Here is a 17466-nt window from a genome sequence, read left to right as displayed (position 1 = left end):
TGGGCCCAGCCCCCATGCAGCGCTGACGGGCCCCGTGGAGCGGGTCGCTCCGGCTTGCGGTGTGAACGCCCGAGCTGGAGGGGTTCGCCGGGGGGGCTGTGTCCTAAAGCCGCTCCCCCGCCGGTAGGGGCCGACCTCCGGCAGCAGGGCGCTACCCCGCAGTGCCCGGCTCCGCGCGAGCTGTTAACGGGGGGCGCTCGGCCCCCAAAGGGTTAAGCTGGGACTTGGGGAACTTTGCTCGGGGTGGCTGCGCTCCGGCTGCTGATTGGCCCGAAGTTGGAGCTGGGGGCGGGGCCTGCCCTGCCCCCCGCCCGGCCCCTTCGCCGCCCGGCCGCCGGTCAGTGCACCTGCCCGACCCGGCCGGAGCGATGCGCCCGGCGCTGCTGCTGCGGCTCCTGCTCTGGGGGTCGCTGCTGTGGGGGCGGTTCCGGCCGGTGCGCGGTCTCCGGCACAGCGTCTACTGGAACTCGAGCAACCCCAGGTACGGCCCGGCCCGGCCCGGCTCGGCTCGGAGCCGCCGCTCCCGGGGGCCGGGCAGGGAGCGGGGATGCTCGGCGGGCTCCGTGGCTGGGGGTCCCCCGGCGGCCGGCCTCGGCTCCGGCTCCGCGCTGCGCGGCCGCCGGCTCCTTTGTCTGCAGTGCCCGCGCCCCCTGCCCGGCCCCAGCCCGGCCTGCCGGCCCCGCACGCTGACTGGGGGCCTGGCTGCGCCCTGGGCTTGCCGCTCCGGGCCAGTCCCGGGGGCGCTGAGAGCGATGCGAGGGCTGGGCCCGGCCCCTCACCAGCTGGTGCCAGGCGGCGGGGCAGGGAGCGGGCGCTGCCAGCCTCACCTGTGCCAGCCAGCGTTCCTGAGCGGCGCCGCCAGGCCAGGGGGCGAGTTGGGGCGAGTCCGGGGCGACTCGCTCCCCGGGAAACGCGCCCGGCGTGGGAGCGGCCCAGCAGCGCCTGGCGCCCTGCAAAGGGGCAAGGGGCTGAGGCCCTGCTGCCTCAGCCAGGTGGAAGGTGCTCGCCCCATAGGCCCTCCCCAGTGATCGCAGCTGCCCCTGGACACGGTGCTTCGCAGCCTGCCCCCAGCGTGGGCGTGGCAGGGCCCAGCGCTGCTCCTGGCTGTGCCCAGGGGATGTGCCTGGGGCCCAGCCCCCCACTCACCGACCCAGTGTCCCCCATTTGTAGCCTTGAACTGGGAACTCTCCTGTCTGCCTGTGGCACCGAGCCCTAGGCCTGAGCTGGCAGGTGGGTTCTGGGGCTGGAGCATCGGGAAGCAGCTTTGGGTCCCTGCCTCTGCTGTTTCTGTGCCCCTGGAGTGTGGCACCAGCTCCTGTCCCCTCTGCAGGCAGCACGGGGGTGCCACCCCCCTTCCAATGCAAAGGCATCTGGGCTGTGGCCGAAGGCTCCTCCATCTGCTGGAGTCAGGCTCCCCCAGCGTGGGGCAGAACAGGCCGTGCCCTGTGACACTAGGGGGGTGGCAATGGGGGAGCTGCAGGGCCCTCCCTCCCTCTACAAATCTTAACTGTGTTTGAAACTCAACTGGAGCAGACTCTGCCCCGGGGGGGCTGAGGGACTGGCTGGCTAGTACATGTGGTTCCCTGACCTTTCCCTGCTACTCCAGGCAGGAGGGTCCTGGCTCCTCCCTGTGGGGCTGGGCACCCAGAGGGTCTTGCACAGCTGCACTTGGGGGTGAGCCCATCTCCCCTCCCCATGCCTCAGCCGCCTCGTTTGCAGAGCTCTGTCAAGCGGATGCCATCCTGCTCCCAGGGCTCTGGCCTGCTAGGGGAGAGCTGGCTCCCAGTGCCGGAGCATTGGGGGCGATTTGGGGCCAACCCCACCCTGAGCTCCTGACTTCTGCCGTGGGATGGGCTTGGAGCTGCAGCTGGGGGAAAGTTCTCTCCAGGCTGGGTGCGCCTCTAGAGTGATAACCCGGAGAGTCCTGCCCCCAAATCACTCCGTCCAAGTGTCGGATTTCACTGCCCCGTGGAGCTGTTAGCCCCTCGGCTTCGGGGCACAGAGCACGTGCAGGCCCCTTGCCCGTGCCGAGACCCACTCCACCTGCAGGCCCTGTGGGCTTGGCCCTCTGGCAGGGATTGAGGTTGCTGATGGTCTGAGTCGGGTTGGGAGGGATGGGGCTCGGCCTGTCCCTGACACACAGCGGTGACTGTGCCGGCCTGTCACACCGGAGCCTGGGCCCTGCTGAGAGGAAGGAGCTTCCTCAGGACGTGAGCAGAAGTTGGGGGAAAGAGGGCAGGCCTGGAAGCCGTAACCTGGGCAGGGCTCGGGTACAAGGAGGAAGTGGTGGCAGAGGCATCTAGCATTGGGGGCGGGTGGCAAGAGGATGCCCAGGGCTAGGCCTGTGGGGGGCTCTGGGCCTCCAGGGAAGCCCCTGGGGAGGCTGTGAGGGGGCCCAAATTCCCCTCTTGCTCCTGGGACACGGGGGAGGACTCTGGTCAGGGATGAGACTCTGTCCAGGTGAGAAAGGTGGTGCTGGCATCTGGGCCAGCCAGGAGCGAATGGCTGCATGGGGGGCACTCGGTGACCTGCCCCCTTTTGCGTCTTTGTGCCATGGCTTGGGGCCGGGTTTGCTGGTGGGAGCTGGCAGAGCAGGATGTAGGTGGGGCTGGTTGGCCACCTGCTCCCCTCCCGGCAGCGTGACTAAAGCTGCAGCCCAGCTGCCTGAGTCAGGCCCGAGGTGCCGGCTGATCCAGCATCAGCATTTGCCGAGACCGGTGCAGGGACTTGCCGGGCTGTGCTCTCCCCACACTGCCGACCCCGCTACCTGGGGACCTGCCTGAGCTCCCTGGTGTCCTGCAGCAGAGAGGCTGGATTGTGGGCTGGGGGAGAGGCTCAGCAGGGCCTGCACCCCTAGTGCTGGGCATCCCCATCAGAGTTGCCCACGCGGGGCGTGGAGGTGGCACCTGGACCTTGGTCTGCAGCTGGGAGGCCAGGTCAGAACTAGGTTGTAGTTTTCACTGTGCCCCCAGCCTTGTGTGTGCCCATGCCAAGGGAGTGATGCATCGGGGCCGCGAGTAGCAGGATGCCCCTGGTAGCTGAGCTCTGCTGTCCTCCTTGGCTATGCCAGGCAGGTTCCCAAGTTCTTAGCCCAGGAGAAGGCCTGGGGCAGAGGGGAGGGGGGCAGTGGGGGTGGGCCTGCAGTTCTGTTTACATCCTGAGCTGTTGCCCAGTGAGCACAGACGTGCCAGCCCTGCCCTGCCTGGGGGAGGCGGATCGGCCAGGTGTCTGCTTTTGGCTGGTGGGTGGGGCAGGGCAGTGTGAGTTCTTACCTGCTCAGCCCTCGTTAAACGGGCACTGATGTCTCAGCCCACTGCCTACCAGGGCACGGCACAGCCTGGTGCTCCCTGCCTCCTGGGCACAGCCACCAAGCTGCCCTTGCAGCCTGGCAGAGCAGAGGGTGCAGCTGGACTGGGGCTGCTCTCAGCTGCCCTTGGTGGGTCTATCTCCTGCTTAGGGTGGATTGGCAGAGCAGGCACAACCCAGCCCCCCCTGCACCTCCTGGTTCCATTCCTTCACTGTAACCACTAGACTGTGCTCCCTCCCATTGCCAGCGCTGCCCAGTCCAGCCTCAATCCTGCACTGCAGCCACTGGGAATCTGGATCCTGGTGGAGCTGCCCCTGGGGCCTGGCCGTGCATGGGTTTGTGCATCGGCGTGTGAGCTCCCCTGGGCCTGGCTATGCCTGGGTCTTTGCACTGGCATGTGAGCTCCCCTGGGTCTGGCCGTGCAGTGAGAGTGTGTGTGCGCACGCATGTGCGCACATGCACAGGTGTGTGAGCTCCCCTGGGCCTGGCCGTGCGTGGTTCTGTGCACAGGCGTGTGAGCTCCCCTGGGCCTGGCCGTGCGTGGCTCTGTGCACAGGCGTGTGAGCTCCCCTGGGCCTGGCCGTGCGTGGCTCTGTGCACAGGCGTGTGAGCTCCCCTGGGCCTGGCCGTGCACTGTCCGCACCAGACTTAGCACAGGGGCCCGTGCTGGCCCCAGCGGCCCCGTGTGTGAGCAGCGTCCCTTCCCCCCACTGGTATGTCACAGCCGAGCAGTGCAGCTGGGCATGAGGCCTGCGCCTGGGGCAGGGGCTTTGTCCGCGCTCAGCTCGCGGCCTGGTATGGCTGGTCTCTGAGCCGTGGCCCCGGCCCCCCAGCCGAGCACATTCGGTCCCAGCAGGCTGAGCCTAATCGGAGCTGATGCCTTTTTGTTTAGCGAGGCTGGCTGCCCGCTAGCAGTTTCAACCACAGGCTGGAGCTGAGCGCTGTGTGGGAGCCAACAGCTGACACGTCCACTGCAGGTGTTGGGACCTGGGCCTGGGCCTGCCAGCACCTGGCCTGACCACAGGGGGAGAGGGACTGGGGCTGTTCCCCTTGCACGGCCCCCAAAGCTGGCGTGTGGAGTGAGTTGGGGGCCAATCTAGGCTGCAAGCGCAGCTGTGTCAGTCCCTTGACCCCGTTGGCTCTGCATGTCTGGCCTTTGCTCCCTAGGGGCTGGCACCTGCTGGGTCCATCCCTCTGTCTGAAGTGCCCAGGAGGGGCAAGCAGGAATCTCATCACCCTGTCCCTGTGCCCTCCCCCTGCAGGCAGTGCCAGGGTCACCAGCACGGGAAATGGGCATAAAGGGAATCTGTAAACTCAACGCAAGCCACCCCAAGTTCCCGGTTCCTTCCCTGGCATTAGCTGGTGCCCTGTAACCAGCCAATGTGAACCGACCCTGGGGACACACACGGGCTCTGGGAGAAGCCGGGGCAGGGGAGGGGGGTGCATCTCTCAGCACGTGGGGCCTGGCTGGGACCACAGGGTGTCATGCCCCAGCCAGCTCTGCCCCAGCTGCTGCTAAGTGTCTGGTTGCAGGAACCTCACCCCTCTGCCCAGGCAGCCGGCTCTGAGCCCACAGGCAGCGCGGGCATTTGTCATCCCCAGGCCAGACCTCCTCCTCTGGCTGCTGGGTACAGTGGGCAGATAGTGGGTGTGGCTGAACTCTGGCTCCCCTTCCCCCACAGCTGCTCTGGCCAGGAGAGTCACGGAGTCACTGGGCGATGCTCTGGAATTGCTCCCCACCAAGCCAGGCAGGACTTTGGGGAGCCTCCTCTCCCTTGGAGCAGACTGTCTCCAGGGCAAGAAGCTCACACAGCTTCACCTCCTGGGTCTCTCCTTGGAGCATTCAGCATCCTCTGCCCCTCCGTGCGCTTCCCACAGCGAGTCCGCCCCAGCGGGGTCCTGGGGAAGCCACAGGGTCCTGCACCCCCACTTTGCAGTCAGACGTGACTCTCAGCCAGCCAGTAACACAGAGGTTTATTCGATGACAGGAACAGGGTCTAAAACAGAACTTGTAGATACAGCGAACCGGACCCCTCAGCCGGGTCCATTCTGGGGGGCAGTGAACCAGACCCCCCACGTCTGCCCTCACTCCTCGTCCCCAGCCAGCCCCTCCTCTGCTCAGCTCCTTTCCCAGGCCAGGAGGTCACCTGATCCCTTTGTCTCCAACACCTTCAGCTGGCACCTTTGCAGAGGAGGGGCCCAGGCCATCAGTTGCTAGGAGACAGAGGGTCAGGCATTTAGGTGCACTGGCCATTGCTCTGCCAGAAACTTAAGAACTGCCATGGGGACACTGAGGCACCAACACAGTATTCAGAGAAAACATTAAGAACATTCCTAGTTCATCACACAGGGTTTGGTGGGTGCGGAGGGGGTGCTGCTGTCCCCAGTCTTCCTAGCTCTCTGCCCTTCCTGGCACCATAGCTGCTCCCCCACCAGCTCCCTGCCTCCTTGCTGGCCCCTTCTGGCACCATGGCTCTGTGCCCACTCACTGTCTCCTTCTCTCGCCCAGGTTCCTGCATGAAGACTATGCTGTCCAGGTCTCCATCAACGACTACCTGGACATCTACTGCCCACACTACGAGCACCCAGTGCCTATGGGCCGGGCTGAGACCTTCAGCCTGCACATGGTGGACACCGAGGGCTACCGGGGCTGCTACGAGACACCTGGTGCCTTCAAGGTCTGGGAGTGCAACCGGCCCCATGCACCCTTCGGGCCCGTCCGCTTCTCCGAGAAGATTCAGCGCTTCACGCCCTTCTCGCTGGGCTTCGAGTTCCAGCCGGGGGAGACCTACTACTACATCTGTGAGTGTTCCCCCCGGTGCCCCCTTGTGCCCCCAGGGACCCCCCAGGCCCTGCCAAGTGGGGCTGGCTCCAGGCAGAGCTGTGGGCTGGGTGGATGTGGGAGCAGCTGGGAGGCAGTGCCCTGGCAGGGGTTCTGTCCCCATTTCCCCAGCCCACTGCAGTGTGCCAGGTGGCCAGGAGGGGGTGCCCCTTGCCCAGATCTTGGCTGCTGCCTGAGTTGGGCCCTGGCTGGGTACCCCTGCTCCAGCCAGCCAATGCCAGCTGCCCCCGAGAGCTCGCTGGCCCAGGCTGCCAGGGCCTGGGCTCTGAGGGGGTGGGGAACGGCTCCCTGGGGTCTCTCTCCCCCCCCACACACACACCCCAGGCCATCCAAAGAACCTGCTGCTGTGCCTCTGTTCTGGGTGGGGAAGTGGCGCTGGTGCAGCACCCCACAGTGGCTGCCCTGGGGGCCGTTGGTCTGCTCAGGGTGAGAGGGAGGAGTGAGCTGTCGGGAGCAGGGCTCCCCTGGGGTTGTAGCCTCACTGCTCTCCCCAGCAGCACTGGCCGTGGGGTGCGCAGAGATCCCCCGTGCCCGGGGGGCGTGGCGGGCACTGCCCTGTGGGTGGATGGGCAGGTGCCTGCAGGCGAGCCAGGGAGTAGCTGGGGCCGTGGGCATCCCCCTAACAGGCAGGCCTGACGGTGACCCCGGCTGACCCCGAGGGAGGGGCTGGACTGATGCCTTTCCCAGCTGTGCGGGAGATGGGGGGGGGCTCTCCCCTGCTGGTCCCAGGTGCTTCCTGCTGCACTAGGAGCCCCGCCATGGAGCCGCCCACCAGGCGCTTGGGAGCTGCTCATAAATCCCCCTCAACGGCCCCTTGAGAGGAGGGGTCCAAGCAGGGTGGGGACTGGAGCGGGAAGGCCCTGGCCTTGCCTCCCGGGCGCCACGGGCTCCCCGCTGTGCCCGCGTGGGAAGTGCCCTGATGTCCCTGTCTCTGCCCCCAGCTGTTCCCAGCCCCGAGAGCCCCGGCCGGTGCCTGAGGCTGCGAGTGGCTGTCTGCTGCAAGGCAACAAGTGAGTCCGTCTGGCTGGGTGCTGGGGGGGTGGAACAGCCCCCCCCACGCCGCAGGAGCCTGCTAATGGGATCCAGACGTGGGGTGGGCATGAGCCCGGGGGAAGGGGAGGGGCGCTCCTGCTCTCAGTCTAGACTCTTCCCAGAATCCCTTGCAGCGGGGGGAGGGTGGCTCTGTCTGGGGGACTGTAGGTGTCTGGCTGGTTTCATCCTGGGCATTAACCCTTTCCACCCTGGCACTGCGGGGAGGAGACCCCCTGGCTCTCTCCGGCGTTGGCGGGGGGTGGGAGGCTGCTGATTTTGGAAGAACATGCCATGGACACCCCCACACCCTGTGAGGGGGGGCAGATGCACATTGGTGCCGGGAGTCTGGCCAAGGCCAGTTGCCAGGATCCGGGGGGCGGGGAGCACAAGGGCAGTGCCAGGGATGCGGGGAGAGAGGGGGTGGGAGGGGGCTTCCTGCTGGAGAGAGTCTGTGACGGATTCTGGGTTTGATTTGTTTCTAGCAACAAAGCCTGTGACAGAAGTTCCCAAATCTCAGCCCCGTGGGAGAGGGGAGTCGGAGGGTGAGTATGTGTGTTTGGGGGTGCTACGTGCCCCATGGAAGTGGGGGGCATGGGCAGGAGGGGGGTCGGGGTGGGTATGTGGGGGGGTGCTGTATGCCTTGGGTGGGGGGCATGGGCAGGAGGGGGGTCGGGTGGGTATGTGGGGGTTGCTGTATGCCTTGGGTGGGGGGCATGGGCAGGAGGGGGGTCGGGGTGGGTATGTGGGGGGGTGCTGTATGCCTTGGGTGGGGGGCATGGGCAGGAGAGGGGTCGGGGTGGGTATGTAGGGGGGTGCTGTATGCCTTGGGTGGGGGGCATGGGCAGGAGGGGGGGTCGGGGGAGCTCACCATGACCAGCTCTATGGGCCTTTTGCTCTTCTTCTCTCTGCAGACACCGAGTCACCAGGTCACAGCACCGCGCTGGCCACGCTCCGGCCCCACGGCCCCTGCCTCAGCCTCGCCCTCATCCCCCTCCCCATCCTGTGGCTCTGACTCCCCCCACTCTCTTGGGGGGTCTCCTTGCTGCAAAGTTGGGGATTTTTGGACTTTGTCCCCCCCAAACACTCCAAGCAGCCGACCCCACGGTGTGGGTTGTGGGGCAGGCGCCTTCGCCCAGCTCGCTCTACCTGCTGGTCCCCAGAGCGCCCAGGCCCAGGATGTGCCAGTCCCAGAGACGTCCCGTGCCGGCGTTCAGCTGGAGGAGGAGAGGCTGGCTGGGTGGTAAGAGGGGGTGCCCTGGTGGAGGGCAGGTACCAAGGACGTTAGCAAGGCCAGGGTGGCTGGGACTGGCCGGGAAGCCTCCAGGCTGGGAGCTGGGGTGCAGGGAGGAGCTGGGGAGCTTGCTGGGAGGTTGGGGGGACCTGGTACTGGTAGGCTGTGGGCTGAAGGGAGCTCTGGATAGACCTGCGCCCCATCTGCTCGATCTTCAGGAGCGGTGATTTGCCGGGGGCAGGGGGAATCCCCGGCAGGCTTCCCCTTGGTGCTGATTTCTGGGCTCTCAGTCCCTGGGCACCGTGCCCACCCCTCCTACTCCAGCCTGGCGTGCTCCCCTGACGGGCTCTCTCCCTCCCCAGGACCCTTCTCTGTCGCCCCCGCTGCTGCCAGCCAGACGCCTGCCTCCATCCTGACCTCATTGGCACCTTGTGGTCATGGCTCTGTGCACCTGGGGAAAGGGCCTTTGGTTATGGACGACTCCCAGAGAATCCAGCGGGAGGGAGCCCCCCTTCCGCTGGCAGGGCTGGACTCTCTCCCCGGGAGCCCCAGCACACCTCGGCCCCTGGTGCTGGGCGCCCTCTTGGTAAAGCCCCTCGCTCTGGCGAGGCTGATCTGTCTTCCATGAAGACGCCCCTCTGGGCTGTGTACAGTTCGTATTTTTGTATCTGTGTTAGCGACTGAGCGAACCAATAAAGCGTTTGCAAGACGCCAGCAGCTCCGCTGCCCCTTCCTGGGGCTGGGCAAGAGCAGAGACGCCCGATGCCGGCCAGCCCCTGAGGCTGCAGCCGAGCTGCGTGCCGGGCGCTGCTCCCCTCGCTCCAGGGGTGGCTCTCAGAGGAGCTGGTGCTGGTCCGTACTGCGCCCAGTCGTGTGCCCCCTGGGTCCCTGCTCTGCCCCCAGGCCCTGCCTAGTGGTTCAGCCTCATGAGGCTGGCTCTGGGTGATTCTGCCCCGATCTCAGGGGGCACATCACCCCACATGCATTGCCCGTGCACTGTGCCTCAGCCTGCCAGGCAGCAGGTCCCTGGGAGAGGCCTGTGGGTCTGGAGTGAGAGGTGGGGGGAGCCCTCCCCCAGCCTTAGTGTTGCTCCCACAATCCCAGCTGACACAGAGCTTCCTCCTGGCCACGAGGCGCCATCCAGGGGGCTCCCCCTCTGCCTGTTGTCTCAGTGCAGCAGCCAGGCTGGGGGGGCCCAGCTCTCTGGGGGGACCCCAGAGCCCTGGGAAAGGGAGGGGATGTTGTGCTCATTGGTACTCCTCCCCCAGCTCTCCAGCTCTTATGGAGCCTGTAGCAGGCCTGTGTGCGCTGGGGGGGGGGGCTATGGTCTGATGTAGGGGGGCTGGCACAGGAGGGGTGTGCGCTGGGGGGGAGGGCTATGGTCTGATGTAGGGGGGCTGGCACAGGAGGGGTGTGCGCTGGGGGGAGGGCTATGGTCTGATGTAGGGGGGCTGGCACAGGAGGGGTGTGCGCTGGGGGGAGGGCTATGGTCTGATGTAGGGGGGCTGGCACAGGAGGGGTGTGCGCTGGGGGGGAGGGCTATGGTCTGATGTAGGGGGGCTGGCACAGGAGGGGTGTGTGGTGGGGGGGCCTATGGTCTGATGTAGGGGGGCTGGCACAGGAGGGGTGTGCGCTTGGGGGCTATGGTCTGATGTAGGGGGGCTGGCACAGGAGGGGTGTGCGCTGGGGGGGGCTATGGTCTGATGTAGGGGGGCTGGCACAGGAGGGGTGTGTGGTGGGGGGGAGGGCTATGGTCTGATGTAGGGGGGCTGGCACAGGAGGGGTGTGTGGTGGGGGGGCCTATGGTCTGATGTAGGGGGGCTGGCACAGGAGGGGTGTGCGCTTGGGGGCTATGGTCTGATGTAGGGGGGCTGGCACAGGAGGGGTGTGCGCTGGGGGGGGCCTACGGTCTGATGTAGGGGGGCTGGCACAGGAGGGGTGTGCACTGGGGGGAGGGCTATGGTCTGATGTAGGGGGGCTGGCACAGGAGGGGTGTGCGCTGGGGGGGGCTATGGTCTGATGTAGGGGGGCTGGCACAGGAGGGGTGTGCGCTGGAGGGGGCTATGGTCTGATGTAGGGGGGCTGGCACAGGAGGGGTGTGTGGTGGGTTGGTTCATTGTCCCCTTTCCCGCTGGGGGTTTAATTGCTGTGCGTGGGATCGAGCTGGGCCTAAGCTATAATTACAGCTCATCCGCCTTCGGGGCGCCGGGGCCCCGCCCGCTGCCATGCCTCCCCAGCAGGGGCTGACATGGCGCCACAGGGCCCTCCAGCAGGGGGCGCTGCTCTGCGGGGCTGGCGGGAGCTGGGAGGGGAGGCAAAGGCCCCCCGCCCTGATTGATGGCCCGAGGAGCCTGCAGCGCGGCCAGGCTGGGTTTCCGTGGAGACAGGGATGGGGGAGCAGGGAATCAATAACCCACTCAGCGCGGCAGAGCCAGGGTGGGCACCGCCGGGCACCCCCTGCAGATCTTGTGGGGGTGCCTGGGGGCACCGGGAGACAGCTCCCGACGGCAGGGGCTGCTGTCTGACCTCCATAGGAGACTCTAATGCAGCAGTCAGGGGGTTAACTGGTTTTGCTCAGCAGCGGGGCTGGGGTCACTGGGCTCCATGGGGTGGGAACCGGCAGGGGCTGCCCCACTCAGTCACTGCTCTCCTGCCTGGTACCTGGGGGCAGTTCTCTGCACCCAGCGCACTCACTGCTCTGCCCCAGGGAGCTGCTCTCAGGATGTCTTTGGGGCCACCCGAGGGCCTGCGGGCAGGGGGCCCGTCCCTAGGCTCAGCCCCAGGGCTGTTGCTGCAGGCCCGGGAGCCAGCAGCTGCTTGCTGCTCAGGCTGGCGCGCAGCCAGCGATCGATGGGGAAAGTTGTGCTGATTAGCCGGGCGAGCTGGCTGCAGCGCCAGGAGATGTTAACAGCGAAACACCGCCGGAGACACACTGTGGGGAGGATCTGAGGGAGGGAGGGGCAGGCCTGCATGGCATTGGGGGGCAGCGTGAGGGTGAATGGTGAGTGGAGCGTTGGGACCCCATTGTGCTGTGCTCAGCTGGGGGCATCGAGACACAAGTGGGCTGCAGCCCTGGCCTGGGTCTGGGGTGTCCTTCCCTGCAGCCCCAGGCTGGCACCCAGCCCCTCCATCTCCCCTTCTTGCCCCCAAAGCCTCTTGGTAAGAGAATAAACTGTGCAGCGGGTTCCTGAGAGTGGAGGGCGGCCCCCCACCCTGGGCAGTCAGTGCCCTTCCCCGCCCCCAGCAGCAGATGCATGGGGCCCAGCTGGTGGCTGGCATGTGGGGTGGGCACCTCGCTGCCAAAGAGATGTTAATTTCCAGGCCTGTCGTTGCTGCTTGTCGCTGGCAACGCGACAACAGGGAGGCGGCAACTGCATCAGCACTCAGATCAACAACTGTGAGTGACTCCTGCAATGCAGCGTTCCCCTGCACCACTGCCTGGCCGGGGGCCCCTGGTGCTGCCAGCTCCCCCACAGGGGTGTCCAGGCAGGGGCCCCTGGCGCTGCCAGCTCCTCTGCACCACTGCCCAGCCGGGGACCCTGTGCTGTGAGCTGTCCTGTGGTGGTGCCCGGGTGCCATGTGTCTGCCCACCCTCTGCTCTTCAGTGGCACCTGGACATGAGCTGCAATTGTACGTTCCCAGTGAAAACAGCTGTAAAAAGCCTCTCCTATGGATTTATTCCCTGGAGCCAGCACCCCCGCCCCCAAATGAGGCAATTAGAATACGCAGCACAGATAGGTGCTAGAGAAGAATTAGTGCCAGCCATAAAGCAGCGTGACTGGCCTGGTTATGAGCCCATCCATCCTCTGGCAGTGCCCACAAATCTGCCAGCCCTGTGCAGTGGTGTCTGCAAGGAGACAGCCCCACCCCCAGCTGTGCTCAGCAGAGCCAGGCCCTGCAGCTGAAGGGCTGGGCACTGGCCACAGGGCTTCCCTGCCAGGGGGCACCAGCTCTGGGGAGGACTGGCCTGTGGCTGGATGGTATCCACCCTTCGAGCCTGGCTCAGTGGGGACTGCACTGGGCCCTGCTCCCCAAGCCAGCACCAGGGCAGGGGGCCTCCAGAGTGAACACACAGACCCTGCCCCCCCATCTGGCCCCCAAGGTCACGGCTCCCCAGTGGGGTCAGCAGGCTTGGCCTGGCTCGGGGATCTGCTCTTGTTTCTGGTGCCTGCAGAGAAATGCTGGGAACGGAGTCCCTGTTGCTCCAGTGGGCCAGCCCCCACCAATGGGGATGGCAGAGCCGGGCTGGGGCTGGGCCTTGGCTGCTAACTACCCAGGAGAGCTGAAGAGACAGAGGTGGTTAGAGCAGGGGGGTTGGGAGCCAGGACTCCTGGGTTCTGCCCTGGCTTTTCCATGGGAGTTGTTGTGAGGCTCTGGATGTGTCCCTACCCCTCTCTGTGACTCAGTTTCCCCGGTGCCTAGGGGCTAACCACCAGCTCAGTGGGTTGGGCTGTGAGGCCAAGAGCCCAGGGCAGTGCTGGAGGATGCAGAGGTTTGCGATCCTTGCCCCTGGCCACGACCCAGGTCCTTTCCTTGCCCCCCAGCCCTGTCAGTCCCTTAGCTCCAGGAGCAGAGCCAGACTGGCCTGCAGTTCTGTGCCTGCGGGAGCAGCTGGGCGGCTAATGGGCGGCTGGCGCAGCCAGCGCCACAGCGTGTCAATTTCATGGCCCCTTATGTGGAACATGCAGCTTGAGCTGTCAAATCCAGCTCCAAGTGGCCTCCTGTGCCACCCGTCTCTGGGTCCTGCTGCCTCTGCTATAGGGGGAGCATTGCCCAAGCAGGGGTCCCCCCCATAACAACCTCCTGAGCAGGGTTCCCCACGAGGGCATTGCCCCCCATGCTGCTGGCAGAGCTCCCCTGGGTGCTCTGGGGCTGCCTGGCAGTGTCAGCTGGCAATTAGCAGGGATGGGGGGAGCCAGGACTCCTAGGTTCTGTTCCGTGCTCTTCTGCTGACTCCCTGTGTGGCCTCAGGCAAGTCACCTCGCTGCCTCAGTTTCCCCATCACTTGGGGATGTAGTCACCCTCCCTGTGTCTGGAGGCTTCAGACAAATACAAATTCTTCCTGTTTTATTCTTCACTGGGGGAAATTGGGCAGCGAAACCCATCTGGGCCCCGCAGGCTTTGCTGCTGGGCACGGTGCATGTGGGGTGCATGTGGGCTGAGGGGTACAGCCAGGGCTCCTGCGGGCATGCGTGCTGCTCCCGAGCTCCAGGCGCTTTTATGGCCTGCTGCAGTGGTGCTGTCACAGCAGATGGGTTTTATGGTGCTTTTGGAGAGATTGTTCAACGAGCGGCTGAGAAAAGCCTTTGTCTTGTCCCCTCCCCCATAGCTCCACCATCTGTCTGGAGCACCCCACACCTTGGTCCCCCACCTGCCGGGGCGCCCCTGGCTTCATCGACAAGACCCTTGGTCCCCCACCCACCTGGTGCCCCTGACCTCTCCCCACCCCATAGCAGGGCTCTTTCTGGCTGCCCCTCTAGGAGTGAGGGGGGGCTCCCCTGATTCTCTGCCCCCCTGGCTACTGCCCTCCCTTTGACCCACTGATAGCACTCCCAGCAGGACCTCAGGCCCCTGCCCCAGTGCCCACCCCCACCTCAGCAGCCCCATTTGCCACTCAGGGAACATGGGCTGCAGCCTCTGGCACCAAGGGGGGTGCAGGCCCCTGCAGGACAGTGATGATGTGCTGAGCCCAGCCCCCCCATACTCTGGGCAGGCCCTCACCCAGGGCAAGGCTTGGGGGGTGGCCTCCTCAGGGATCCCACCAGCTCCCCTGGAAATGGCTGCTGGCTATTGCCTTGCTTGGGGAGCAGCATGGCCAGGCCAGCTGCCCGCAGGGCTCAGGGGATCCCTGCCCAGACACAGAGCATCCTGCTGGCTGGTCCCACAGGCCCTGTGTCATGGAGTCCCCAGGCAATGCTCTGGAACTGCTCCCCACCAAGCCAGTCAGGACTTTGGGGAGCCTCCTCTCCCTTGGAGCAGACTTGTTCAGGGCAAGAAGCTCACACGGCTTCACCTCCTGGGTCTCTCCTTGGAGCATTCAGCATCCTCTGCCCCTCCATGCGCTTCCCCCAGCGAGCCAGCACCAGCGGGGTCCTGGGGAAGCTACAGGGTCCTGCACCCCCACTTTGCAGTCAGACGTGACTCTCAGCCAGCCAATAACACAGAGTTTATTCGATGACAGGAACACAGTCTAAAACAGAGCTTGTAGATACAGCGAACCGGACCCCTCGGCCGGGTCCATTCTGGGGGGCAGTGAGCCAGACCCCCCACGTCTGTCCTCACTCCTCGTCCCCAGCCAGCTCCAGACTAACAACTCCCCCCCCCTCGCCCCTCCTCTGTGCTCAGCCCCTTTCCCGGGCCAGGAGGTCACCTGATCCCTTTGTCTCCAACACCTTCAGCTGGCACCTTTGCAGGGGAGGGGCCCAGGCCATCAGTTGCTAGGAGTCAGAGTGCCAGGCATTTAGGTGCACTGGCCCTTTGCTCTGCCAGATACTTAAGAACTGCCATGGGGACACTGAGGCACCAACACAGTATTCAGAGAAAACATTAAGAACTTTCCCAGTTCGTCACACCCTTGCCCAGTGCTCAGGGGGCAGGGGTCCCCCAGGGGCTCAGAGGGATTGAATCCCAGTTGAGGAGCGGCGTGTTTATGCCTAGTGCAAGGCCCCAGGGAAGGCAGAAGAGTCGTGACCCCACCCCCCACCCCCCAGGCAGAGCTGGGCCCAGGGTCCTTGAGCTGGGGGCACTTGGTGTTCTGTAGCCAGCCCCGGCTTCCAGCCCCATTGCCTGCCGGTGAGGAACAGCCTCAATAAACGCTAATTGATGGCGTGGTCGTTCCAAATCAAATTCCCCGGCCCCCGAATCGAATTGATGGCTCCGTGCCCCGCAGCCAGTGGCGGCAGAAATGGAATCTATTAAAGGACTCTGCGCCATCATCCCTTCCCCTCCCTCGCTCCCATTCGCTCTGCCTCAGGCTCCCCCGGGGCCAGCTCCAGTCGGGCTGCAGAGCCAGCCAGCTGGGGCCGGGCGTCGCCCGCCGAGGGCACAGCTGGGCAATGGGATACACAGCAGCCACGTCCTGTCCCTGGCTTGGGAAGGGGGCATCAGGACTCCTGGGTCTGTCCTCAGCTCTGGGGGGGTCTGGTGAGTCAGAGCGGGGGGAGGTTCCATTCTGCTGTTCCCACCCAGTCCCTAAGACCGAGACTCAGGGCGGGGCAGGGTGGTGTTGGGGGCTGTGGGGATGGTGTAATGTGGAATGGGGGGGCTTGGGTCAGGGTGGGGTTTGGGGGGGCAGGGTGGGGTTGGGAGTGTGGGGATGGTGTAGTGTGGAATCGGGATGGGGCATTGTGGGGTCGGGGTTCTTGGGGGATGGGGCGGGGCAGGGTGGGGTTTGCGGGGTGGGGGGGTTGAGGGTGTGGGGATGGTGTAATGTAGAATGGGGGGGCTTGGGGCAGGGCAGGGTGGGTTGGGAGTGTGGGGATGGTGTAGTGTGGAATAGGGGGTGGGGCATTGTGGGGTCGGGTTCTCGGGGGATGGGGTGGGGCAGGGTGGGGTTTGGGGGTGTGTGTGGGGGTTGAGGGCATGGGGATGGTGTAATGTGGAATGAGGGGGCTTGGGGCAGGGCAGGATGGGTTTGGGGGGCGTGGGGATGGTGTAGTGTGGAGTGGGGGGCTTGGGGTGAGGCAGAGTGGGGTTGGGGGGATTGGGGGTATGGAAATGGTGTAATGTGGAATGAAGGGCTTGGGGCAGGGCAGGGTGGGGATTGGGGGTGTGGGGATGGTGTAGTGTGGAATGGGGGGGCATTGTGGGGTTGAAGTTCTTGGAAGATGGGGCAGGGTGGGGTTTGGGAGGCGTGGGGAGGTTGAGGGCGTGGGGATGGTGTAATGTGGAATAGGGGGGCTTGGGGCAGGGCTGGGTGGGGTTTGGAGGGTGAGGGAGGGGTGGGGTTGAGGGTATGGGGATGGTGTAGTGTGGGTAGGGGGGCTTGGGGCAGGGCTGGGTGGGGTTTGGAGGGGGAAGGGGTAGGTTTGGGGGCATGGGGATGGTGGAGTGTGGAATGGGGGGCCTTGGGGTGAGGCAGAGGGGTTGGCAGCACCATGTAGGGTGGGGCGGTGTGGTGAGGGTCTGGTAGGGCGGTGTTGGGGTAGCGCTGTGGGTGTCATGCTGTGGGGTGCAGTGGGCTTGCGCAGCTCATTGTGGGGCTAGGGGACAGTGTTGTGGGGTGGACGGACTCTGAGCCCGGGCTAGGGGTGGCACCGGAGCTGTTTGGAGATGGGCTGGGGGGTCTCTGTCTCTGCCTGTGACTCTGGCCCCGCCGTGCGGCTCAGGAAGCCACGTTCTCTCAGGGTGCCCCCATCTGGGGGGCCGGGATTCCCAGCTGCTCGCACCCTATTGTTCTGCTCTGGGCTGTGGCCAGACACGCCCCTGGCCTCGGAGTTTGTCCTGCCATGGCCCAGATTAGCTGGGATTTGTGAAGTTGCCTGAGGAGGGGGCTGCTCTGCCCTGACTCTGTGGTGGGGGTGGGGCCCAGTGGGACAGAGGGGTCAGGCAGGGCCGGGTTTGGGCCCTGAGGGATGTGGGGCCTCAAAGCCGGGGGGAAAGTGGGCGACCAGGAGCCAAGGGCTGTCTGCGTCTCATCCTGCGCCATATGAAGGGCCCACCTGGGGCTGGTGGGGCCCCGGACTCTGGTTACCACATGGATACAGGAGGCCTTGCGGCTTCAAGCCCCTGGCCCTGGAGCCAGCTCCCTTTTCATGACTATGCCCTACCCAATTCATGGCCATGAAAAACCCATCACAGACCATGAGAGCACGTCTGTTGTGTGCTTTTACCCTGTACTGTGCAGATTTCTCAAACGGGGGGTCCTGACCTGAAAGGGAGTTGCAGGAGGGTCACATGGTTATTTTAAGGGGGTCGCAGTATTGTCACCTCTATTTCTGCATTGACTTCAGAACTGGATGGCCAGAGAACGGTGGTTGTGGGCCGGGCGCCCAGCTCTGAAGGCAGCTGCCTCCAGCAGCAGCACAGAAGTCAGGGTGGCAGTACCACAAGCCC

At 65.3% G+C, this 17466-nt stretch overlaps 1 protein-coding gene across 1 annotated transcript; it reads left to right on the top strand.

Annotated features, from left to right (window-relative positions):
* The first annotated feature begins 365 nt into the window (after positions 1-365).
* EFNA4 (ephrin A4) lies at positions 366-9087 on the top strand. Its single transcript, XM_030542142.1, has 6 exons — positions 366-481; positions 5817-6109; positions 7091-7159; positions 7664-7723; positions 8093-8421; positions 8775-9087. The coding sequence occupies exons 1-5, from the start codon at positions 369-371 to the stop codon at positions 8191-8193; spliced, it is 636 nt and encodes a 211-aa protein (XP_030398002.1). The 5' UTR covers positions 366-368; the 3' UTR covers positions 8194-8421; positions 8775-9087.
* The last annotated feature ends 8379 nt before the right edge of the window (positions 9088-17466 follow it).

Source organism: Gopherus evgoodei, chromosome 24 (genome assembly GCF_007399415.2).
Source record: "Gopherus evgoodei ecotype Sinaloan lineage chromosome 24, rGopEvg1_v1.p, whole genome shotgun sequence".
Lineage (NCBI taxonomy): Eukaryota > Metazoa > Chordata > Testudines > Testudinidae > Gopherus > Gopherus evgoodei.
Note: the sequence above shows the minus strand (reverse complement) of the source record. Positions and strands in the feature narration are given on the sequence as shown.

Coding starts and splice junctions, on each gene's coding strand:
- EFNA4 (XM_030542142.1), top strand. CDS start 369: ATGCGCCCGGCGCTGCTGCTGCGGCTCCTGCTCTGGGGGTCGCTGCTG. Junction 6,110..7,090: donor GGAGACCTACTACTACATCT/GTGAGTGTTCCC, acceptor CTCTGCCCCCAG/CTGTTCCCAGCCCCGAGAGC. Junction 7,724..8,092: donor TGGGAGAGGGGAGTCGGAGG/GTGAGTATGTGT, acceptor TTCTCTCTGCAG/ACACCGAGTCACCAGGTCAC.